Source organism: Lutra lutra, chromosome 3 (genome assembly GCF_902655055.1).
Source record: "Lutra lutra chromosome 3, mLutLut1.2, whole genome shotgun sequence".
Taxonomy (NCBI): domain Eukaryota; kingdom Metazoa; phylum Chordata; class Mammalia; order Carnivora; family Mustelidae; genus Lutra; species Lutra lutra.
In genome coordinates, this window is record NC_062280.1 from 39092058 (window position 1) to 39118557 (window position 26500).

The window sequence follows — 26500 nt, forward strand, 5'->3', positions numbered from 1 at the left end:
GGTAGAAGTTGAAGAAAAGGAAAAAAACTTCAGAGAGCCAAGATATTCATGAGAGGGAATGAAGAAGGAAACACATGAAGACAAAGAGAGGTATAGAGGGATACCACTGCCAGAAAGAGAGGCATAAATAAGGGCAATAGGCAAAGCCAAGAAGAAAATGGAGTAAATTGAGACTAAAAGATATAGGGAGCCCGGAGGTGCAGGGGGAAGAGTAGGAGATCACATGAGGGCAAAGGTAGGAGGTCACATGAGGGCAGGGGTAGGAGGTCACATGAAGGTGGGGGAAGAAGAGTGTTGGCAGGGGTGGGCAACACTGCCCTCTGTGCATGAATTCCATCACTTTTAGTTTAGGACTGGAGCAACCTGCAGGTCACACACATTCAAGCACAGACCAGGGTGCCTTGAGTTAACTTAACTTCTAGGTTTCCCTAGTGGTCCTGTTGCTGAATTGCCTGCTATGTGGGCTCATTGGCCCCACCCTGAAGCTAAAGGGCTTTGCTCCTCTGTGCAGTGATCAGCAGTGACTCGGAGGAAACCAGTGATGAAGACAAGGCCCCAGAAGACTCCATGTCAACACTGGAAAGTGGACCCGGTAAGGAAGTGAGAAAGCAGGCTTTGGCTACAAGAAACTGAATTAAGATCTACTGTTTGATACACCTTATTCTGTGCCTATTCTGTATGATAGATTCAGTTTATCCTGGAATCCCAGTCTCTGCATTTATTTTACTCTACCTTTTTGGGAAATGCAGAAAGATTAAAAAATCATTGTATATATAGTTTTTTAAGATGAGGCCTATTAATTGATAGGTCCTATTTTTCAATACAAGCACCCATGTATTGATTATATAGGAGAAAGGGGCTACCAAAATGATGATATTTTTTTTTTAAACTAGCTAGTTTCTATGCTTATATGGTATTGGATTTTTACAGTGATTTTTGTAGGGAACAGAAAGCTAAATATTCCTTTATTAGAAGATCATATCATCATCTGAGCACAAACTGAATTATGTCAAAAGACAACTCATTCAGCTAGCCGGTGTTAGCAGAAAAAAGATTCAGATAGAGCACTCTGAAACCAAAGTATTGTTTTTGAGAGTTCTTCAGCAAGTCATGGCATTGATAATGACTTTTCCAAGGGCTTTTGCAAATAATACCTTACTTTTTAATTTATAAAAATCTTAAGTACCCCAGACATTGTAGAGAAAACACAATCACATCAGTGTTTAAAGGTCTTCTACAAAGTCTCATGGAGAATTAAAGGGACAGACAAGACAGCATCCTGGATTCTGCATTTTTGCTCTTTAAAATTGAAGCTAAAAATGATTTTCAAAATTATCAAAATGTTTCCTCAGTTTTGTAGGTAGCATGAGTGGTCCTAAAGTCTGCAGATCTTTTGTGCACACATGGGTGATTTTTTTCCCCTTTCTACTTTCTTGACCCAGAGGTTATTAGAAACATGCCTGTTTAGGGAAACATACTTGGAAAAGACCTAAAAACAAGTAAAAATATTACCTGGTCCTGATGTTACCAAAGAACAGTATTTTAAATGATATATCATTCTTATTACTTACTAGATCCATCAAAGTAAAATGTAAATTCACTTCAGGTTTTAAAGCGTACACATTTTAACTTCTGTCTAAGTATAGCAAACTGCTCTAAAAGGCAGTCCCAAATATGTCTAGGAGTCAGACACAAGAGATTATTTCTCAGCCTTGCATATGCACTGGGTTGGGCGGGACCAGAAGAGGTTGTTGACACAGGATTTCCAAGATTAGAAACAGCAGAGATGAAGAAAGTGTGAAGTGACAGTGGAAGGGGTAAGAAGTAGAAAAGAGATAGTATGGGAAGAGCAAACAGGGCAAAGTTGCCCTTTGCCTCTGGGGACAGGGAATGGAATGGGACTACTATTCAAGGCAGGTAGCTTAGAAGGACAGACCAGGGTGGCACTGTTGCAGACCACAATTTGCATGGGTTTTCTAGATCTTTCTAGCTTTTCTTATGGGGATATTTCCTGCTAGTATTTCAGTTTCTTGGTCACACGCTGAGACCCCTAAAAAGCCCTCTTCCTTTGTGCAGTGACCAATAATCTTGACTCATTAGAATCAAGGGAGAGAGGAGACTCCCAAGAAGCTACCTGCTCACGACTTCAGATTACGCTGGGTAAGAGCATTAGGATTGCAGCCCTGGAGGACAAATACTTGAAGTCTAAATCCAGAGCTGTTTTTCTGATGAACCTTGTTTTGAGCATGCTCTATGTGCCTTGATTCTATAACTTCCAGGGACTATTTTCTGCATTTAATTTCTCTCACCCTGTTGGGAAGTGGAAGGAGGCAGGAAGGCATTATAGATTGTTATTTAACTGCATGGGCCCATTTGACTGATATATAGAAAATGTAGCAAAAATATGCTGGTAAAATGACAAACTTTTTTTCTATGCACTATCATGTATTAATGCAAAAGAGTCGCAGTAATGTATCTATTCTCTACCAATATGCTTTATATTCTATTCAAAAGAGTAAGCATGGTGCACCTCTGTTTGTTGACAGTATTGTCTTCAGTTCCAAACTTAAAAAGCCTTCAAAGAATAATTTGTGCTATTTAATTATTGATGGGAGAATGACTTCTGATCAGCTATTCTTAAATCCAAATTACTTAACTATTGGCTCACATTGTGATTTTTTAAAGGGCTTTTATAAATAAAGCCTCATTTTATTTTCATAAAAAACCTTAACAGGGAGATAGGGTAACTAGGTTATCCCTGCTTTATAGATAAGGCAACTGTGGCCAGTAATGTTGAAGAGTCATTTAAAAATTTACATGGAGAGCAAAAGGAGAGCCAAGCAGGAACCCAGCATTATACTCCAGGCCATCAGAACTCGATTCAGTTGAAGGAAAGAGAGAAAAATGATCATCAAAGGATTGTTATGATTGCAAGCCCATTGAGCTGTCACAGAATTTGTAAGATCGTTGCATACAAATAGTTGTTTCTTCCCTTTTACTTTATAGACCCCACGGATTTCAGAAAATTGCCTATATCCAAAGAAAGAGTTTGGAAAATAGATAAGGGAAAATAAAAACTCTTGGTGGTTACAAATGAACAGTGCTTTCTACAAAAGATCCATTCTAATTCTTTGTTATATCTTTCAAAGTAGAATATAAATTTGTTTTAATTTAGGGTGGTTTGTATTTTAACTTTAGTATTAATTAGTTGGGCTAATGGTTGCAACAAGCAAACCCAAAAAAGTCAAGGGCTCAAACACAATAGAATTAAATTTTTTTCTCAAGTAAACTTTCCAAGGAGTTTTAGATGGGGGAGGTGGGGGACCCTGTTTGAAGTGGGCTTTAGGGAAGCAGCCAAGTGGGAAATCTGCCTTCTTTGTTACCGGACTCCCAAGATGTCCTGGGGATATTCTTGCCATGGCTTTTTAACCATCTTGGTTCCTTTGTCATAAACTGAGACTTTCAAGGGACACTTGCTTCTTCCACAGCGAAAAGATTTGTTGAGTATTTGGAATCCAGTGAGGATGAGGGGCCTCCAAGAGCCTCGTGCTCAGTACTGAGAAGTGATACTGATGAGGAGGGTAAGTACTGACATCACTGGACTCCCAGACATGAGGAATCTGAGTTCAGAGTTCTTGTTTCCTGGGCATTTAACTCCGAGCACACTCCACAGCCTAGGATACTATTCTCTGCATTTATCACATCTGGCCATTCTGAGAAGTGCGAAGAGAGAAATCATTATAAATTCAGGTTTAACAAGATGGCTCTAGTTGAATGGTAGTATCATTTTTACGACATGCTTTCAGATTTATTGACCCCAAAGTATTGAATTCTGTAGTGATTTCCACCCCTGCCCACTCTGATTTTCTAGAGAGCAGAGAAAATGGGTATCTGCTATTGCTTGACTTTGTCGCACACTTGTTCAAAAATCAGAAGATTCTGATCATAGACTTTGATTATTGGCAGAAAGAAAAGCTTCTGGTTATGATCATCAAATTTAATTTATACCTTTTGACAGATGACCCCAATATGACATTGGCCTATACAATATTTGAAAATATCTTCACTAGTAAGATACCCTTTTATGTTTATAACAACTTTAAAGGTAGCCAGATAACTGTTACTGTCTCCACTCCACAGGTGAGGAAACTCTGGCACATAAACATTTAAGGATCTTCACACATCTTGTGTGGAAAGTTACTAGAAGAGACAAAACAGCCCGGACTCTTAGCAAACATCCGTAGTATTTTATTCAAAACCTTTGAAGCCAGGCTTAAAATAACAATCCGTTAGAGAGACAATGTGGTTTATATCTTATATATTACCCCCCAACCACCAAAAATCCAACAGGGTCTGGGACAGAATCCCATTCTCAAATATACTATATTGATATTCCTGCAACAAATTGTGTGATTTCACACCAAGTGTGAGAAATAAAGTTTTTACATGGAGTCATGTCAGCTCAAGTCCAGATTCGCTGCCAAAGTAGTTAACTGAAAACCTATGGGAAAAATATGGATTTTCAAAACTTCTTTGATTTTGCAGTTGGGGCCAAAGGATTATGGTTCTCTGTGCCATTTAGTAGTGATCTTTCTCCTTTAGATGGGAAGAGACAGAAATGATCATCATAGTGTCTTTCTTGTCCAAATCCTATCTACAGCGTGAGTAGTCATAAGATTTACAACTCTTAGTTGTAGATTACTGATTGTGTTTTCCTTTACTTTTTAGATCCTGTGGATATTGGAAACAAATCTATTTGGGGGATATGCAAGAGGAAAAGATGTAAGAGCAATTAAAAATCTTGATGTAACAGATATGTTTCTTTACTTTCTTTACAAAAACTTTGTTCAAAAAATTTTGTTATATCCCCTAAAATAAAAAAATTAATTTGTTGGTAATTTAAAAATTCACATTATACATTTTGAATTGGGTGGGCTGGACTAATTGATACAATGTGTAGGCCTCAAAAAGTTCAATGGTACAAGTGCAATATAAGTATATTCTTCACTTGCTTAAATAGGATAAAGTAACTCCGGGAGTGGAGGGCTGTTCTGCTCTGTATGATTATTGAAGACCCCAGCTGGTAAAGGCCTTGACATCTTGAAAACGTTGTTTCCACAGACTCCTTGGATAAGCAAGGGAATTGGAAGAGGAAGTGTGTTCCAACAAGTGGAGAGGGTAAGACGTGATGACAAAAGGGAGTGCCTTCCATAGCAACGTTGTCCCCCAGCCAAGCCCTAGGGGTGGTTCCTGGAGCAACCTTGACCAACAGGTCAGATGGAGCTACAAGGCAGCCTGGTAGTAGGAATATTCCTGCTTCTCCTACATGAACTTCCTTTTCTAATTTTCCTTTTAAAGAATTTGGTGCCAGATTTGTTCCTAGGACACAGACTGAGACTGCTAAGGAATCTTGTTTCTTTCTGCAGGGATCAGCAGTGCTAACTGTTCAGAATTAAGTGATGCAGAAGAACCTCAGGAATCTTCTAGCTCAGTCCTAAGAAGTGGGTCAGGTAAAGAAGATTAGGATGCCAAGCCTTGTTCTTCAGAATGTCAGGAATTAAAAGCTACTGTTTCCTGATGCATTCTATTCTGAGCACCTTGAAGACCTGTATCCAGTTAATCCTGAGAACTCCTTTTCAGCATTTTAGAAACTAGGAGACAGGAAATTATTATAAATTCATGTTTAACAGGCTGAGTCCTAGCGAATAAATGTATGTAATTATATACTGCTGTTTTGGAAGAAATGAATAGCAAAACGGTGGTATCTTTTTAATACCTACTGTCATGCCTATTACCACTAAGATCTTAGATTTCTATAGTGATATATTGATTGGTACTAATGTCATTTGTAATTGTAAAATTCTCAAAAGACGACTGGTCCTGCTATGTAATTATAGACAGAAATAAAAGCTTCAGATCCACAACTTTCAAACTTTAGTATAGTTCTTGACAGATGTCCACCACATTGTAACTTGATTATATTGTGTTATTTTAAAGTACTTTGGCAAATAAGATCTTACTTTGTCATCACAATATCCTCAGGACTTATGCAGGCTAATTTCTATTATCCCTATATTGGGATGAGGAAATAGACATTTAACCAAATTGCCCAATTTGACCAAAGGTCAAAAAGTATGACTGTTTTATTAACAGGCAGGAATATAAGAGCTGTATCCAGCGATCAAAGTCCAAAGGAGGTACAAGGGACCTACGATATAGTATCAGCAGAATGTATCAGTGCCTGATGCAATAAAACTTATTTAACACCTATATAGATGATTAGATAGATAAATAGACAGATAAAAATGAAAATCATGAAGAAAAATAAGATGGTAGGAGTGGTGCCAGCTATAAGGTATACAAAATACCTGGAAGGGCAGAACCAAAAGAATGAATAGAGAAATAAAAACGTGGGCACCTGGGTGGCTCAGTTGGAAGCAACTGCCTTTGACTCAGGTCATGGTCCTGGAGTCCCAGGATCGAGTCCCACATCAGGCTCCCTGCTCAGCAGGGAGTCTGCTTCTCCACTTTAGCTCTCCCCCCTCTCATACTCTCTCTCTCAAATAAATAAATAAAGTCTTTTTTTTAAAAGAGAGAGAAATAAAAAGGCACAGAGATTAAGAACATCACCGATGAAAAGAGAGAAAACAACACAGAGGACAAGGGAAATCAGGGAGAGAAGTTCACAGAATCAAGTAATGGAGATAGAAATGGGCAAGTCAGGGAAGTGGCCAGAAAACTGAGAAATAAGGAGGAGAATGAGTTGTGGCCAGATAGAAAAAGTGACAGAGCACATCTTTGTTGGATATAAGGTGTAGTCATTGGAGTGGGTGTTTTCTCAGTTGATCTGAATAGTGAATATAAATGGGCTTGACCACATCAAAGTGGTCCCTATCTGTAGTCTGTCATTTTCTTATTTCTCTTCAGTATCCTCTTGTGAATTCAAAGCTCTTCGGATGAATAGAGGAAGAGAGTTAGAAGAGAGGCCAACATTTAAGAATCTGATGGAGAAGCCAGTTATGATATTAATTATCTTTGTTTTCCTCTCTGCAAAGAGGGAAAGCTCTTCTTTCTTTAACTTACCTCTTCCCCCAAAACATAGCATGTACATACACACACAGATGCACACACACTCCCATACATAGACTTGTGCCCAGATTTGGACTGCTTTCAGCAGGTTTGAGAGAGCCAAAAGAGAAAGAAGAGCTGTGCTCCTGAACAGAGGGAGGTGACACTGAATGGATAATGGAGGAGGAAGAATGAAAAAGATAGGCTGCGGTCTCCAATTGGAAAGACATCTGACTGAGTACACTTCAAGTTTTTTCAAGTGGACATGGAACCCAAATATCACCAGATTGGGGAGTTTTGTGGGGAAGAGTGATGATTTTTCAAGATAACTCTCAAGAATTGTACCAGAAACATGGTAATAAAGTCCATGACTGGCTGAGTCTTGCAATGTAGAAAAGCCCACAGAGAACTGGCAAAAGTAATAATGGCCAACAGTGTGGTCAGTGTCAAAAGAGTAGGCCTTTGATTCATGAATGACAGTAGTAGTCTGTGAGATTAAGCTGAATATAGATAAAATATAAAGATAAAGATTGTAATTGTATAAACAGCCAAAAGATCAAGAGAAGATTAGGAGAAACAGATGAGAAGCAAAAAGAAAAATAGAAAAGAAAGTGACAGCAGAAAGAGGATTACTTCAGTAATAAAACTAGATCCAGGGATAAAAGCATAGGAAAATAGATGGAAAGAAGTACACATGTTAGGTTAATTAACGGAGAAGAGAATGAAGAGGCACACCGAGGACCATATAAAAAAAGAGTTAAAAGATGATTGAAAAATGGTGAGTGTAAAAGGAAGAGAAGCAAGATGGGGAAATTGTGGGCTCTGAAATGGTCAGGAGACAAAAGCAATGTTGGTGCAAGGAGTGCTTCGCAATAGCAGTGAGTTTTCAGGGTAAGGTGTTCCCAGGTATCAGTGTCCCCTATAACTCACCCGGATTATAAGAAACATCATCTTGGCATCTCATCCACTCCTATGGTTTCAATAACCATCCACAACTTAATAGTACCTAAACATAACATATCCAGCCTAGCCCAGTCCTCTGAGCAGCTAAGCTCATCCTTATGCAGCTAAAGTCATCCATCCAATGGCAGAATGATCTCTGTCCGAGGTTCTGAAGATCCTAGCCTTCACCACTTTAGGTGTCTTTCAAAACCTTCAAACTTGACATTTCCAAAACTGAGCACATCGTCTTCCTAAAACCAGCATCTGCTCCTCCAGTGTTTCATTTCTAAAACACACTATTAATTTTCCCATTCTTTCAGGCTGAAATTCACGGAGTCAACATGACACCGCTATCTCCTCAATTGATACACCACATCTGTCACCTAACTCTATCAATTCTTCCTTTTTAAAATCTCCAACATGTCTCTTCTTCTCCATTCCCAGTGCTGACACTCTAGTCCATATCTGTATCATTGCTCACTTGAACTAGATATACAAGTTCCTGTTCTCCTTCTAATCTCCTTCTAATCTTGTTCCCACCAAATGTATTCTAAGTGATTTAGCTAAATTGATCTCTCAAAACTGTATCCCATGTCCTTTAACTTCCTTTAGGATTAAGTCAGTTCTCCTTCATGTGACCTCCAAAGCTACTTACCTCAGGGCTCTTTCCTCTTTTCTCCATCCCATCAATTCTCCTTATTCTTTCTCCTTGTGGTTACTTGTTTTTGCTGAATCTAGACCCTTGCACATGCTTCTTCATATTTCAGTATATTCAGTCATTTGTTTCTGTGTCAATTCTCTGGTGGCTCATAAGATTGACAAGCACTGATGCTTCAGTAATCTTGTGTCTTAATTATTATCAGCACCCATCTTATTATCTCAGCACCTGGCACCTGAAAGAGGCTTAGGAAACTCCTTGAGTAAGTGAAAAATACTGTTCACTTCCTGTATCCCAACATTTGGAAATTTGTCTGGCAAAATTACCTTATTATAGTATTTATACAGAATATTTACAGAATCTATTTTGATTCTATATATACATATACATAAAAATAATATTTCTAGAAAAGAATAATCACATAAAATAAATATAAAAGTATGTTAAAAATGTCATAAATGGATGGATAGGAAAAGTTATTAATGAAAATAGGTGAACAAAAATACATATTTGGGCAAAAAGAAAAGGATAAAAGAGAAAAAAAATAGATTGAAAGGAAGGGTCAAAGACAATGGGGAACAAAGAAAGAGATTTCAGAGGTGGAGATATCCTTTAGGAGAGGGGTGGGGGAAGGGAGGATCTTTGTAAGAGAGGAGATGCAAATGAAGACTTTTTACAAATCATAATTTAGGAGCAGAGCCACAAGGACTTGGAAGTGCAAAGTGTTCCTGTGTCATGTGTTTTTCAGAAGGTATTTCAAGAGACCAAGGAGCAAGGACTGAGAGTAGCCAAGCATCTGACATAATGGGTAAGGCTGCCTGAGGGTCTTGGGGTAGAGGTGGTTCTTCAGATACCACAGACCCTGAGTATGTAGTTAATCAGAGATCAAGGACATCAGGCACCTCACCAATGGAATGGCCAGTTATGGAAGTGAAAGGTCACTGGGCCCTCGGCTGCAGGATGTCAGGAGTCTGAAATCAGAGCTTTTGTTTCCCGCTGCACTGGACTCCTAGCACACTTTGATAGGGAAGGGATCCATCCATACCAGAATCCCATTCTCTGCATTTGCTTAACCTGAGCCTTTTGGGAGTGGCAGGGAGGCAAGAGATCCTTATAAAGTCATGTTAAACAAGGTGGGCCTTGTGGATTTACATGGATGATCTGGTAGAAATACACTGGTAAAAATGGCAGTATCTCATTTAGTATATTAGTGAATCAATACTAAAGTATTGGATTTATACAGGGACATCCACCCCTGTCCATTGAATGAAAAAATCCAAGAGTTCTTCAGCTGGTAGCTAATAGTGTCACTTTGTCACAACCGTGAAAAAGCCTCAAAAGACAAATGGTCCTGTTTACCTGTCAGGAAACAAAGGCTCTAGATAACTATTCTTAAACAGCATATAGTTTTGAAGGATGCCCTCCAGAATGTTGACTGATACAGTGATTTCTCATTAGTTTTTATAAATAAGGTCTTATTTAATTGTCATAACAAATTTAAAGCCTGAACAGGATAACAGTTGTTATCCCTATTTCATGAACAAGGAAACTGATGTCCTTAAGAACGTAAGAGCCTTTTCAAAGTCCCAGAGAAATAAAGGAAGACTTTTTATATCAATTCAGTACCTGTCTGTTTCCTTTAGAAGGAAGACAGAGAAATGATACTCAGATCATAAAATCAAGTCTTCCACAGTGTAAATTGTCATAAGATTTATAACTTTTATTTATAAATTACAGTTATATGACCACCACCTGTTACTTTTTAGATACCATGGATATTGGAAACAATTCTACTTCGGGAAAACACAATGAGAACATAAGTAAGGATGAATAAGCATTTGCTTGATTTTTATGTTACAAATGAAGTGGTGTTTAATGCTAAAGCTTATCATCATTTTTTATACCTTTCATAAGAAAAAATGAATGTCTCTTAAAGTAACAATTTTTTTCCAAAATGGTTATATCTTCATGTTGCATTTTATTCTGATTTTAAAATATGTTTCTTATAAGCATTGGTCTATGTCTTCCCAGAATTTTTCTATGCATATATTAACTCAGTTCGCAATATATTTTTATATATCTTCATGTGGTAATTCTATACATACTTTTCCTTTTCTTACTTTTTAAAATTAATATATCATACCTAAATAGTAAAAACATTCAACATTTTAATTGAACTATAAAAAGTCTTACTTGGTGCTTTCACATGTACTAGCCTTCATTTTGAGGGTGGTAGAGCATTTTTCATTTGTTATTGGTCACTCATTTTTCCTCTTTATTGAAGTATCTGTCATAGAGTGCTGTGTCAGTTTCCTGTTGTGGTGTTTGTCTTTTTCTTACATTGCTGAATGAATATAGAAAAGCTTATATGATATATACATTAAATCTTTGTCATATGTGTTGCTAATATATTGCCCCATTTGTTTTCCTTTTATTTTATTTATTTATTTTAATTTAAGATTATTTCTTTATTTTAGAGACAGAGAAAGCATGAGTGGGTGTGGGGGGCAGAGGAAGAGGGAGAGAGAGAATCCCAAGCAGGCTCCTTGCTGAGCATGGAGCCCTACTGGGGGTTCGATCTTACCACCCTAAGATCATGAGCCATGCCGAAATCGTGAGTCAGGTACTTAACTGACTGAGCCATCCAGGTGTCTCTGTTGTTTTCCTCTTGGGTTTTGTTAATGGACTCTTTTGTCCTAGAGATGTTATAAATTTTTAGGTACTCAAATTTGTCAGCTTTTTTCTCTCTGGCTCTTGGGTTTCCCATCATTTTTATAATAGCCATTTCTAGCTGAAGACTTAAAAAAAATCTCATCTTTGGTTCTAGAATCAAATGTTTGAAGCACCTGGTCATTTTTAATGTTTACGTCTATAATTCCATGGGTTTTGCCTCTTTGTTTTTATGTGAGGTTGGAATTTCAAAAATATTACCCACACTACTACATTGTGATTGAACCGCCACTTTAATCACACAATGCCTTTGCCTGTCTATATACTAAATTTTCTCTTGCAAGCAAAGGGGTTGCAGAAAAGAAGAAAGATCTCAAAGGTAGCACAATCCTGATGACTCACTGGGGGTGAATATTAGAATCAAATTCAAAAGACCCCCTCTTCACTTCCTTCCCAAATCCACTGGAATCCCTAATTAGATACGGACTGAATGTTATATGTAAGTGATGAGCCACTGAATTCTACACCTGAAACCAGTTTTACCATATGTGATAACTAACTAGAATTTAACCAAAAACTCAAAAAAAAAAAAAAGGAAGAAATGCATTGAAAATGCAGATTGATTTTGGAAGAACAGAGACTTTTAACCACTTTTTCACATCTTATTTAATGTTCTTCCAATAAGAATTTTCTTACACTTTTAAAAAATTCTTACATGGTGTACAAATTTATTATTATGAATATCCTTTTTTCCCAATTACATAATACCTGAATTTAAATGAGACAAGGCTCTCAAAGTCTTTATTTAAGTAGGAAACCTGTGGTCATTTTATTACCTACTTGCATGTGAGGAACTCAGAATGCCAAGGATTTTTTTCTAATTTAATATAAAATCTTAAAAGCATTTATATAGTTTAGGGATCCAGATATCAGTTAAAATATGATAGCCAGTATGGAATTGTTGAATCACTATTTTGTACACCTGAAATTGGTATAACACTGTATGTTAACTTCATGGGAATTAAAATTTTAAAAATTTTGATGGCCAGGCCCAAGAATTATCAAGACAGCCAATTGGAATTAAGGTTTCTTTGGAACTGGTTTGATGAGAAGTGGTAATTTCTAATTTGGGCGAATATTACAAGACCCATTCAAATTAACTCTCCCAAGGACAAATTTTTATTAACAAAGAAAAGAACAAATTGGTAATGGTTATGAATAGACATATCTCCATATTTTACTGGAGAATAAGACTTACTTTTTAATGAAATTTCTCAATTTAATGCTTTGTCAAATCATATTCTTCATATTAGTTTATGGTGCACAATTCTCTCTCTCCTTCCATAGCTATAGGCTGAGGAGAAATTTCTCTCCATCTCTTTCTGTAATAAAGTCTTTTATTTATTTATTTGAGAGAGAGAGCCTGAGAAAGAGCACAAGTGAGGGAGAGGGAGAGAGAGAGGGAGAAGCAGACTCCCTGCTGAGCAGGAAGCCTGACTCAGGGCTCCATCCCAGGACCCCAGGATCATGACCTGAGCGGAAAGCAGATGCTTAACCGACCGAGCCACACAGGCACCTGTACTTGTTAGTTATAAAGACTTATATTTTTCAAATCTGACTACTGGATTTTGTTAGATAACCACATAAGAAAAGCAAGCCCACAGAGTTCAGAAATAGTTACTTGGCAGAAAATAGAGAGAGGCATGAAAAGAATTTCACCTAAAAACAGTAATACAGGTACATAGAGATTTTTTTTCTCCTATGGCTTCTCTCTTATTTCTTAAACCAGAATCAGCTTGAGATCCCCTGTGTTTTTTATTTTCAGATTTCCTTTCTTGTCTTCACCTAAATACATGATGTGAATGATTTGTTCAGTATTTAGCTGATGATGTTTATGATACCTTTTTAATATTTATTTATTTTAGAGAGAGAGAGAACACAAGTAGAGGAAGGGCAGGTGGAGAGGGAGGAGCCCAAGGCGGAGCTGGATCTCAGGACCCTGGGATCCTGACCTGAGCAGAAGGCAGACGTTTAACCTACTGGGCCACCCAGGCCCTCCAATGATACCTTTTCTTAAAAGAATACATCTTAATAATATTATATACACATTATTACATATAGGCTAAGTATTATTACTGGCATCATTAAGATACTTTCTATATTTTTTCTTTTATCTCCAAATACTGACAACCCTTCTTTATCCACGTTCCATTTACCAGAACTCATCCTCATGAGCTTCATCATACTTCCCTTTTTCTCTGCTCTGTTTACCCACTGTACCTCCCAACCCGTCCACAACTTCTCTTTCCTTTTAAATCAGACCACATCTACATTGACAACCACCAAAACTCAGTCTCCCTTCAAAGTACTGATTTTGGACGAAGATGCACAGCCTTCAAAACTGTCTATGATTGCTGATTGGACTAGCATGAGGAGTTCAGCAGAATGGAAGAAAGAGCCAGATTTGGGGGTGATAGGAATATCCCCCTAAACGGGTGTGGAAGGCTTCAGTAGAGCGGTCGAGAATTTTGAAAGACTGGACAAGCTCGTGCTCATGCTAAAGACTGGGTAGAACCTTGTTGGCTGCAGATGAATTCCCCATAGCTCAGCCTGAGATATACAGCAGACAATTCACAGTGACCCCTACTGATGGGGTCACAGCTCTGATGAACCCAGAGCTCCCTTTCTTTTTTAAGCTCAAAGTTTCACCAGGAAGCAGAGTCAAGGATCTCATTTACAGCATGGCTTAAGGTAGAATCACAACACTCGTTCCCAGTGACACTTGTGCTTATTTACATAGCCCCACAATGCAGAAATCTTGAGTTTTAAATGCAAGGTGAAAGGTTCCATATTTGCCTATGATAATGAAACAGAGAAGGGCTAATTCTGCAAGGTTAGGCCATTGTTGTACCCCAAATATTTAGCATGTTTTCTTCCTTTAGCTGTCCTTGCCCCAGGTCCAATGTACTAGCATCACAGAAATTCCTTCTTCCTGCTACATGGCAGGTGAGAAAAAACTGTGCATTAGAAATAGTTAAGCCTTTACATATTGATGCATCCAAGAATATTTTGGGTGAGTAATTTAAATGAATAAATTAATTCTTTTTGTGAAAAATGGAATCCACGTATATAATTGTACAAAATACGTACTTAAAGCAAAAAAAAAAAGAAAGCACAATAAAGTAAAGGGAGGGATAAAGAAATATCAGAAAACTACAAATTACAAATTGGCGTGTGGATTATTATTTTTTTTTTAAGAGAGAGAAAGCACACACACGTGCATGAGTTGGGGGAGGGGCAGAGGGAGGGAAAGAGAGAGAATCTTTTTTTTTTTAGATTTTATTTATTTATTTGACAGAGATCACAAGTAGGCAGAGAGGCAGGCAGAGAGAGAAGGCGGCGGGGGTGGCTGAGAAGCAGGCTCCCCGCCAAGCAGAGAGCCCGATGCAGGGCTTGATCCCAGGACCCCGGGATCATGACCTGAGCCAAAGACAGAGGCTTTAACCCACTGAGCCACCCAGGTGCCCCAGAAGAGATGGAATCTTAAGCAGGTTCCATGCTGAGCTTGATCTCACAACCCTGATACCATGACCTGAGCCAAAATCAAGAGTTGGAGGCTTAACTGACTGAGCCACACAGGCACCCTAGTCCCTTTCTTTGAAGTTTTGTGATTTTTGATTGTTGACTCTTTGCTATGGATAGAAATGTTGTAATCAATGTTGTTGGTTAATGAGGGTTCTCTGTAGATCCCATTATGAAGGTGAGGCTACCTCTGGACTACATGTTCTCAGGAGGACTATAAAGATTGACCATAGCTGAGTGAACCTCCTGGCCTCACAGGAGAGGCAGGGGGAGGCAGCATGTGTGGAAAGCAGTGGTGGAAGGGGAGGCAGACCTCTTCCCAGGAGCCTGGGCCTGAAACGTTGTGAAGGAATCTGTCCCTGACAAACTGGTTTCTCTAGCCAAAAGAGGATGGAGCTTGTGTGGCTTGTCTGAGGGTGGCCTGCAGTGATCACCTGATAATGGCCTTTCTTTTTTTTTTTAAACTTTTTTTCGTTTTTCCAGTGTTCCAAGATTCATTGTATATGCACCACACTCAGTGCTCCATGCAATCCGTGCCCTCCTTAATATCCACCACCAGTCTCATCCTACCCCCAGCCCTCTCCCCTCTGGGATCTTCAGTTTGTTTCTCAGAGTCCACAGTCTCTCATGGTTCATCTTCCCCTCTAATTTCTCCCAACTCACTTCTCCTCTCCTTCTTCCAATATCCTCTGTGTTTTTCCTTATGCTCCACAAATAAGTGAAACCATAGGATGATTGACTCTCTCTGCTTGACTTATTTCACTCAGCATAATCTCCTCCAGTCCCATCCATGCTGATATAAAAGTTGGGTATTCATCCTCTCTGATGGATACATAATATTCCATTGTATAAATGGACCACATCTTCTTTATCCATTCATCTGTTGAAGGGCATCTTTGCTCCTTCCACAGTTTGGTGACTGGGGCCATTGATGCTATGAACATTGGGGTACAGATGGCCCTTCTTTTTACTACATCTGTATCTTTGGGGTAAATACCCAGTAGTGCAATTGCAGGGTCATAGGGTAGCTCTATTTTTAATTTCTTAAGGAATCTCCACACTGTTTTCCAAAGTGGCTGCACCAACTTGCATTCCCACCAACAGTATAAGAGGTTTCCCCCTTTCTCCACATCCTCTTCAACACATGTTGTTTACTGTCTTGTTAATTTTGGCCATTCTAACTGGTGTAAGGTGGTATTTCAATGTGGTTTTGATTTGAATCTCCCTGACGGCTAATCATGATGAACATTTTTTCATGTGTCTGTTAGCCATTTGTATGTCTTCTTTGGAGAAGTGTCTGTTCATGTCTTCTGCCCATTTTTTTTATGTGACTATCTGTTTTTTGAATGTTGAGTTTGAGGAGTTCTTTATAGATCTTGGATATCAGCCCTTTGTCTGTAGAGTCATTTGTGAATATCTTCTCCTATTCTGTGGGTTGCCTTTTTGTTTTGTTGACTGTTTCTTTTGCTGTGCAGAAGATTTTGATCTTGATGAAGTCCCAAAAGTTCATTTTGGAAATTTTGTTTCCTTTGCCCTTGGAGACATGTCTTGAAAGAAGTTGCCGTGCCTGATGTCAAAGAGGTTATTTCTATGTTTTCCTCTAGGATTTTGATAGATTTCTGCCTCACATTGAGGTCTTTTATCCATTTTGAGCTTTTTTCCATTTCTTAACCAAAGAAAGACAGGATCCAGTGAATAAATAGTCTCTTCCATTTCTAAGATTAACAATTTTTTAAAATAGTTCTTCAAAGGATCCCCACCAGGATCAGGACCCAGTTAACCATAGTGGTAACCATCCCAATTGGCTTTCTCTCCTACTCTTTGCTTCTTCCCAGTTCCCCACCCCAGATCCTTGACACAGTTTCACAAGTAAACTTCCTGAACACAAACCCTTATCTCAAAATCTGCTTTTGGGAATACCAGGCTAAGACACTCCTATTTCTCTTCTCATTTAGACCTTTAATCCTTTTGGAATTGACTTTTTTGTTGTGATATGAGGTAGAGGTCTAGTTTTCTTCCAACATGGATAACCAATTGTCCCAGCTTCTCCAATTACTCAAAAAATAATGTCGCATAGGGCATGCACCATGCTACCATATGTCTCTATGGTTTTGTTGGGGGGTTTTCTAGTCTGAGCCATTGCACTATCTAATTCTGCATCGATACATAGCACATTCTAGTACTATAACTTTGTAAGATCTTGATATCTAGTTGTGCAAGTTTCTTTCAATTTGTTTTTCAAAATCATTTTAGCTATTCTGGACATTTTCTCTTTCAATATAAGTTTTGGTAATATCTTGTCAAGTTCCCTTGAAAATCTGATTGAATTTTATAGAAATTGCTTAGGAATTATTGGAAAAAATTGACCTATCTAAATATGAGTCTTCCATTCATGAACGGACATATCTCACTACCTATTCATTCTGTTTTTCTTTTTATATTCTCCATTTATTTATCAACAGTATCTATTGCCAAAACTTGCCAATTAGGGTAAAGAAGTGAACAAATCTCATTGAACTTACATCTGGCTAGGGTTAATATAGACAATACACAAATAAATATATATTATTTTAGATGCCTCTGATTACCTCTTAAAATCTCATTTCTTTCCATCCTTTTCTTCACATACCATTCTGACCTCCTCGAACAAACTAAATAATCTTCTGCTTCAGGACCTTGGCACTTGATTTGATATCACATCAGATGCTTTCCCTTCATCTCAGCTCAAGTGAGGAAAAAATAGGGTAATGGAGATATAGAGCAACAGAAACTATATCTGGCATATTCACTGTAAGCATCTTTGCCATAGATATTTTTGCTACATTTTTTCCCACATAACTAATGGCTGTAAGGTCATAAAAATTCAGAAATAACTCGTTGACAGTTTGGTTTCATTTCTTCATTGACTCAGTACTCACATTTTTTTATTACATAAAATTGTTGCTTTTATAATGGTTTATACAGTGGTACACTTTGAGCCTACATTTCCCACAGAATTTTGGAATGTCTGTCAATGGGCATGTGACAATATGCGCAGAATAAACAACACTGTAGGAAACTTTCACAATGCAGTACAAAGCTCAGTTACAGATATGCATCCCAGTATTTGGAACTGATACTTCTCTTAATGAGGAGGAAAATTCTAGTGGAAAAAGAAAAAAATGCCATGCTGAACAAGGAGAAAAATCAACAAGTAAAAATAAAATGTATAATACTATGAGCAAAAGACTTTGAAGACAAGTGCTTGGGTATAATTCACAAAATAAATCAGTTACTTGTAGAGTATTGCCATGAATCTTCACTACACATTTTGAATGTATTCAAATATTTTTGAATTGCCTGATAAAGTCCTTTGAATTTTGCTATTCATTTTTCATGTTTCATTATGTCCTTTTTTTAAAAAAAGATTTTATTTATTTATTTGACAGAGAGAGATCACAAGTAGACAGAGAAGTAGGCAGAGAGAGAGAGGGAAGCAGGCTCCCTGCTGAGCAGAGAGCCCGATGTGGGACTCGATCCCAGGACTCCGAGATCATAACCTGAGCCGAAGGCAGCGGCTTAACCCACTGAGCCACCCAGGCACCCTCATTATGTCCTTTTTAATGAATATCCCTCTTTTATTTTTCATGATTTTATCTTTCATGGCAGAGTTGCCTTATGCATGGTCGGTTAGTCAAGCTGCAAAATGTTTGTAGTGAAAATGCTTGCAGCAAATATGCTTACTGAGCAACAACCTAGCATGAGCAGAAATATGCCATCTTATATGGGGTGGCCAGTGAGAGCCTCATTGACAAGCTGAAACATAAGTAGATGTCACATGAGGTGAAGGAATAATCCATGGTGCTTAGGCTGAGAAGACCTCAGGCCAAAGGCTGAGGCAGGATGTGTGGGATCTTTCAAGGAATGGCAAGGGGACTACTGGCTGGGGAGCTAAAGAAGGTGAGTGGAAAGTGATTTTTAAGGTCATGAAGACCTCATAGGCCATGATAAAAATTTTAGATTCTTGTCTCAGTAAGAGGAAAAGACACTGGAGAGTTTTGAGCTGGGGAATGATATAATCTCAGTTAAGTTTTTAAAGGATTGCTCTGTAAGCCACATGGAGAGTAGACTTCAGGAGGTGGGATGAGAGATCAGTAAGGAGGCTGTTGTAATGACCCAGGCAAGGGTGTTGCTAGACTGGACTGAGCTGGTAGCAGTGCAGGTGTTCAGAATCTGCAGATTCTGGAAACACACATATAACACACCAACATGTATGTAAGTGTATATTTCATGTGTTTTGCTTATTTACAAATAAATAATTTAAATTACATACATATATATATAATATAAAAATATATATAACATAGAAATGTATTTATATAGATAAACAGAATATATAATATATAAATATGAATGTGTCATATGTGCAAATACATAAAAATTATAAATAAAAAATATACAGAATATGACAATTATATATAATTAAATATGATATAACCATCCCTTAGAATAATGTACTGCTTAAAATATAACTTATTTTACAAGAGAATAAAAATGATTATAAATGACAAAAAAAACTTAGAAATGGACATTGTTAATGATTTGATAGGAGAGTACTATGATACGATTAGACAAGGAAACTAAGTTATTTTGTGATACATAACATTTTAACAGTTAGAACTAGAGTGTTATATACCAAACAAGTAAGCCTAATTAGTCAACAAGACTTTGTTCATGATTTAAGTATTGGGGAAGTCTGTTAAAACCTTAGAAGCTTTAAAGTACATGCCTAAATCAGGGACTGCCGTCAGGAGGCAGCAACTGGCGCCCAAACGGGGACATGAGAGAAGAGAAATGAAACAGGAGAAGAACCCCCAACGTGAGTTTTGCACGGGCGTGCCTTTTTCCCGCTGCTGAGTTGTGGGTATGGGTAATATATCGCAGGGTACCGGTAATATAAAGAGCACAAAGGACTATCACCCTTAAGTATGTTTGTTGAGATGGCTCCTAAGGTGGGAGGAGCAAAAGTCAGCGAGGGCAAACTTTTGGAGCTTTTAAAGGTAATTAAAGTACATTGCTCCTAATTCCCTATATTAGGGACTTTAGATTTACAGACATGGGGAAAAGTAGGACAGGAGTTAAAACTTTTGCCTGCTAAAGAAAAACCAATTCCCACTGCTGTATGGTCTACTTGGACTCTTATTCGCTCTGTTCTGTAACTTTTACAAACCCCAGTGTCTCAGGTAAAAATTGAAAACAGGGTGGGCCCAAGTGGAACATCAATCAGTATTTAAACTAAGTTAGGTTTGTTGGTTTAATTAAGATAGACATGTCTTTAAAGTTATCAGCATTAAATGTAAAACTTATTCTACTGAGGTTTGCTGAAGGTCAATAAATTCATATTATCTCTGTGGAAATGTGTTAACAAAAAGATGACTAAACTGATAGTTAATTATTTGTCTCAAAGTTTTCATGGGTAATTGTTGAGATCACTTTCAAAATCTTTGGTAACTCGAAACTTTAAAGTTTTGCTTAAATAATAAATGAAATAAAATTTGTTGAACATCTAGGTCTTTTCCAAATGGGATAAAGTGCTAAAACATTGATTACTGGACATAGGTTTATGCTTTTTTTTTTTTTTTAATGTCACAGAGTCTGTGCTTTAATCAGTAGTAATAGCAGGTCAAACAAAGTTGCATACTTCTGTATAAATTAAGTGATTCTTGGGTAAGGCAGTATGATATCAAAAGCATTCTTTTTTTAAAAATCATTTTTTAAAATATATTTTCAGCATAACAATATTCATTGTTTTTGTACCGCACCCAGTGCTCCATGCAATCCGTGCCCTCTCTAATACCCACCACCTATTTATGCTTTTAACTTACTACAAAGAACTAAGGATATTTAAGTCTATTGGTAAACATGTTTTGTGCTTAACTGATTCACAATTTGCCATTCAAGAATTCTGGTGTAACAGTTCACAATTGGTTACTCCTTGGTCTTCACTGAAAATTAAAATTTCTAAAGAGTGAAAATTCTACCAACTCTAAGTCTGATGGAAATAAGGGACACAACTCTCTATGTAAAAAAGTAGGAGATATATAAAAAATGAAAAATGGAATACATTTTTGTTAAAGGTAAAAAGGTAATTTTGTCCTAAATGAGGTGGTGTATTAAAAAAATGGCTTAGGATAAAATCTAAATGCAAAAAAAAAGTTGTAAAAAGTTTGTAAAGAAAAATCTTTGAAAACAAATTTTAGGTGTGGTCAGGATAAACTAAAATTAAATAAATAAATTTTAAGACACTGGTATAAAATAAAAAGTCGGTTTTCACTCTGTTCAAAAGACAAAGTATTCTCAATTTTTGGTCTCTTCTTGATAATAAAATGCAAATAGTTGTTTTCTCTCTGCCTGCCTAGAAAAACCAGTTTCTGTGTCTTACCATTATCAGGTCTTTAACACCCCTTGCCACCTCTTTAACACCCCTTGACGTGTATAGGAGAAAAATGAGGTATAAACAAGTCAGCTGCAAGAGAATGGGAGCAGGGGGGTGAGAGTCTTTTCTACATTTCTATAAATTATATAATATGTAATATGTAAATGTATAAACTTTAAAAATATTATATTTATATAATACATAATTATGTAAAAATAACACATAAAGTTATAAAACTGTATTTTATCATATAAACAATTACATATATAGCTTATTTATTATACATAAATATGTAGTATTTCATATATAACATTGTAGTATAATATATAGTTTTATACATATAAGTATGTAATATGTTATATACAGTATATAAATATAGATACATATATATGTATATCTAGAGCTCCCCAATATTCCTGGCCATTTGGAAGGCCACACACAGGTCTAGGATACCAAGGGCTGGGCACAGGCTCAGGAAAGACATAAGATAGCCCTCACCTGTCACCTCTGCCTAACCAGGCTCTGTGCAAGCAGGAAGTGACAGCGAGGATGCAATTGTCAACTGTCTAGTTGTGCATTGAAGGCATGCATCAACACAGGCATTTCTAGCCCCTTGGCAAATACTGGGAGACTTATCACTTCCAGCTCTTTAGGGAAATCTCTTTCCAGTCATTAATTCACCACTAAACTGAGCTGAAACTTCAGAGGTCACACAGCAAAATACACAAACTTTACAGAATTAGTTCAGGAAAAAAGTACTAAATAAACAACAAAGACCAACAGGAATAACAACAAAGAGCAATGACAACAAATTTTGGGAAAATAATCTGATAATCTGATCTCCAGAGTTATCACATATTATTTAAGATATTAGGTTTTTAAGAAAAAATTACTTGACATGCAAAACAAGCAACAAAGTATGGCTCCGTACTCAGGAAACATAGAAACTGTACGTGAGGAAGACCAGACACTGGAATTACTAGACAAAAGACTTTAAATCAGCTATTTTAAACGTGTTTAACAAAGCCGCATAAGACGTTAGAAAAGATTTCTCACCAAATAGCAAATATCAACAAATAAATAGAAATTATTTAAAAAGGACCAAATATAAATTCTGAGAATAAAAAGCATAATATTTGAAGGAAAAAAAAGAGAAAAGTACAATATTTAAAATAAAAAACAATGAAAAAAAGTGGATGGACTCTGAAAACACATTGCTTATGTACTCATCCATACATATCCATATATATGTACATATACAGCCAATTTTCACTATTCAAAGTAGATACATTCTATAAAGTCACCCCCAAACACAGAATTTGCTAACTTTGAACCATTGGTTCTAGAGGAGGTATAGGGTTATGTTCCTGTGAACCTCTGGCCACAACATACTAATCAATACATACCCTTTTTTGTGAGTATTTTTGTGAATGCTTCTATTTAAAGAGATCTTATTTAATCTATACATTAATTCATAAATGTTGAACTCATAGCCAACAGCACTAGAACGCATGCCTGAATAAAGCTTATCTAACACACAGATTTTCTCCATAGAGCACATCACAACCTTGTTGTGCTTAGGAATATGACATAGCACATCAGCACTATTACTATTTTAAACAACACAATCACCAATGGAAGCACTGAATAAATGTCCCATCAGTGACTTGAATGATCCACTGCTCTGCCCATGTCTATAAGTGACCGTGAAAGTGCCATGAGTATCGATTTGGGGGTTAAAAAGATAACTTTTAGCAAGTGGGTGAGTTCACAGATATGGACTCCATGAATAATGAAGACTATGCATGTATTTTTTTTTCATTCTTTTTAAAATTAGTGCTTTTTAAAATTAGATAATGCATAGTTTCTCATAGGAAATAATTTATCATTATTTGCTAGTCTACCATTTGGATTTATATTTCCTCTTTGCCCCAAGTGGGAAGAAATGTACATTCTCTATTTTTTGGACATGGAGTTGAATATGAATTAATCATATCCACCTTGTTAAATGTATTAATTGGGCCTCCTCGTTTTGTGCACTTGACCTCTCATAGACTGAGGTGGTAAAAATAAAGTTGCTACTAGGAGTGGTTGCTACCTATTTTCCATTGTATCTCCCATAATTACTAGTGGCGTAAAACTTTTTGGTCTGAATTACATTTCTTTTGATATTCAGACCATGACTCCCTGGTTTCTTTTTGTTGATGTATGCTGAATATACTTTTACCTATACATTTATTTTCAATATTTGTAAAGTATCTTTTTCCATAAGTCTTCTGTATAGGATTAAAAGTTGGAGTTTAGGGGCACTTGGCTGGCTCAGTCTTTTGGGCATCTGCCTTTGGCTCAGGTCACGATCCCAGGGTCCTGGGATGGAGCCTCACATCAGGTTCCTTGCTCAGCGGGGAGCCTGCTTCTTCCTCTGCCTGTTGCTCCCCTGCTTGTGGTCTCTCTCTGACAAATAAATTAGAAGATCTAAAAAAAAAGTTGGAGTTTACTCTGTAATTCAATCTCAAAATCTTTATTTTAATAAGTGAGTTATGTCCATTTACTTTTATAGATAGGACCAAAATGCATGGTCTTGTTTGTGTCATACTAATTTTTATTAGATATTCTAGTATATCTTGGATATTGAAAATGTCAACACTCTATATTCTGACTTCTATGCATTTATGTGCATGTATGTACTTCTAATAGGACGGTTTGCATTTCTGTTCCAGTGGTTATATTTGGGTACATGACTACCTAGCTAGACTAAACCTCTCAGTCTTCCCTGGGGCTAGCCTTGTGATGAAGTTCTCGACAATGGCCTCAGAGCTGAAGAAATGTGAGCCACTTCTGGGTCTTTCCCTTTTAAAAGAAATGAATGGTTGAATTGTACTCATTTCTCATATTTTCACTGGTTAGGAGTAAGTGTGTACTTCTGATATTTAGAAATGTTTTTATTTTTGATCTAGTGATTACTCTTAGAATTACTTTTATATACTCCCTCTTTAGATAGTACCCATTAATTTCTTACCCCCCAAATTGATAAATTTAGCATGTGTCCTATTTCTTGCCCACTCTTTCCTTTTGCACCCAAGTTTAGATCATAATGTTATTTTTTTTATTTTTGGTGGCCAATAGGTTTTTTTTTTTTAATTTTAATTCCAGGATAGTTAACATATACTGTTACATTAGTTTCAGGTGTACAATATAGTGATTCAACAATTCCATACATTATTCAGTGCTCATCATGATACATGTACTTGTAATCCCCTTCACCTAATTTACCCATCTCCCCCACGCACCTCCTCTTTGGTAACTATCAGTTTGGTCTCTGTTTTTAAAAGTCAGTTTTTGATTTGTCTCTTTTTTTCTTTGCTCATTTGTTTTGTTTAAATTCCACAAATGAGTGAAATCATATGGCATTTGTCTTCGATTTTTTAAAAAATATTTTATTTATTTATTTGATGGATAAAGATCACAAGTAGGCAGAGAGGCAGGCAGAGAGAGGGAGGGAGCAGTCTCCCTGCTGAGCAGAGAGCACGATGTGGGGCTTGATCCAAGGACCTTGAGACCATGACTTGAGCCAAAGGCAGAGGCTTAACCCACTGAGCCACCCAGGCGTCCTTGTCTTTGATTTATTTCACTGAGCATTATACTCTCTAGATCCATCATGATGTTACCTTTATATGTATCTTTCAGCTCTTAAATGTGCTTGATATCCCTCCTTGATTTGTCCAAATAACATGCCGTGAGCCCAACAGACAATGATCTTGCTCTACCACCCATATTTCCCCCTTCCACACACATTTTTTTATTATACCATTTCTATATTGTCAGCGCATGTACGTTTAATATCCCGCTCTGTGACCTCATCCCCACTTTTATTTTAATCCTTTTTGCCAAAATTTTTCCAGTCTTATCTTGGTTTGCTGAGGTGGATCCTCAAGTGGTTTTCTCAATAATTATTCATAGGAACAACAGTCCCAGAATTTTCCTGTTCAAAAGTATTTGGTTTTATTTTTAATATGTGAAAAATAATTTACTCGCTATTTCTAGAAGCATCTTGTAGATTTTTCTCCACTTTCTTGTAACATTAGGTGTTTGTTACTAAAGAAAATTCTATAGCAAGATCCCCTTCCCTTGAAAATGACTTAACATTTTTTATTTAGGTTGCCCATTCCATTTTTTTCTTTATCTTTAAAGTCCAGTAAATTTGTTGGAATATATATCAGGGTTGACAGTTTGGAGTCAATTTTTTCTGCCATAGGGCAGAAATATATGTACTTAAGTATAGTCAGTTTTTTGTTCTATTTCAGAAACTTTTTTTCTTGAATTTATATCAAAGCGCTTCTATTATTTTGATTTTCTTCTTTAGGAAATATGCTGACTTGTTGACTATCTTCCATTGATTATTTTCTTTCTAATTTTTCTTAATTTTTCTAAACTTCCTGGTTCATCTTTTATAAATCGCCCTTAAATAATCTCTTTTATCCCTTCTAAATTTGTCATCATTTTTCCAATGGTTTTTTTTTTTTTTTTTCTATTTCATACTTAAGATCTGGCTGTTTTAAACATGGGTTATAGCTTCAGCTTTTCAAGGCAAACCCCTAAATTCCTGGACATACACTTGTGATTTCTGAAATCTACTTTTCCTTGACCCTTGTGACACTCCCCCTCTTCTCTGTCAGCTCCTATCTGATTTCAGCTACCTTTTGTGTTTTCCTTATTGTGAATGAGAAAACCTCATGTAAGTAGGTAAAAATATACTGTAAATGACTAGCATAAATGTAGGTTGTTTTTGTTGCTATTTTTATTTCAGTGTGGTGATGTGTTGGTAGCCAGAGATTTAGCACTACAAAGGTAGAATAAAGACTTTAAAATATTTGAAGCTTACTGACATGTTAAGCTTATTTTCTTTTCTGTTTGAAGGAAGAAAGAGAAGACATATACATAAAAAAAGCAATCTCCAAAAAGGTAAAATTCTGAGAATTCACATCTGTGTACTTACTGCAACCCTGGTTTTCCTGCCAAACCCATCTTTCCTGTACCCCAGAAATCTCCAATGGACTTCATAAATAATGATTGTTTAGAGTACAGGCTAAGTTGTTGTAACAATGAGAGCCTGAAATACAGTGCTTTAAACCATATCATTTACTTCTCTTTCATCAAACAATCCA

The 26500-nt window shown here is 36.9% G+C and overlaps 1 protein-coding gene across 17 annotated transcripts in view; it reads left to right on the forward strand.

Annotated features, from left to right (window-relative positions):
- SP100 (SP100 nuclear antigen) overlaps positions 1-26500 on the forward strand; it is a 101254-nt gene that overhangs the window by 50552 nt on the left and 24202 nt on the right. For 6 of the 17 annotated variants that reach the window (XM_047721249.1, XM_047721256.1, XM_047721244.1 and 3 more), the window contains 10 exons: positions 512-592; positions 2077-2160; positions 2770-2958; positions 3489-3581; positions 4729-4782; positions 5122-5178; positions 5427-5510; positions 9360-9476; positions 10435-10488; positions 26253-26297. In XM_047721249.1, the coding sequence (XP_047577205.1) occupies positions 512-592; positions 2077-2160; positions 2770-2958; positions 3489-3581; positions 4729-4782; positions 5122-5178; positions 5427-5510; positions 9360-9476; positions 10435-10488; positions 26253-26297 (858 nt within the window). The remainder of the gene's footprint in view (positions 1-511; positions 593-2076; positions 2161-2769; positions 2959-3488; positions 3582-4728; positions 4783-5121; positions 5179-5426; positions 5511-9359; positions 9477-10434; positions 10489-26252; positions 26298-26500) is intronic. The other 11 variants (XM_047721246.1, XM_047721253.1, XM_047721248.1 and 8 more) reach the window with 10 other exon arrangements.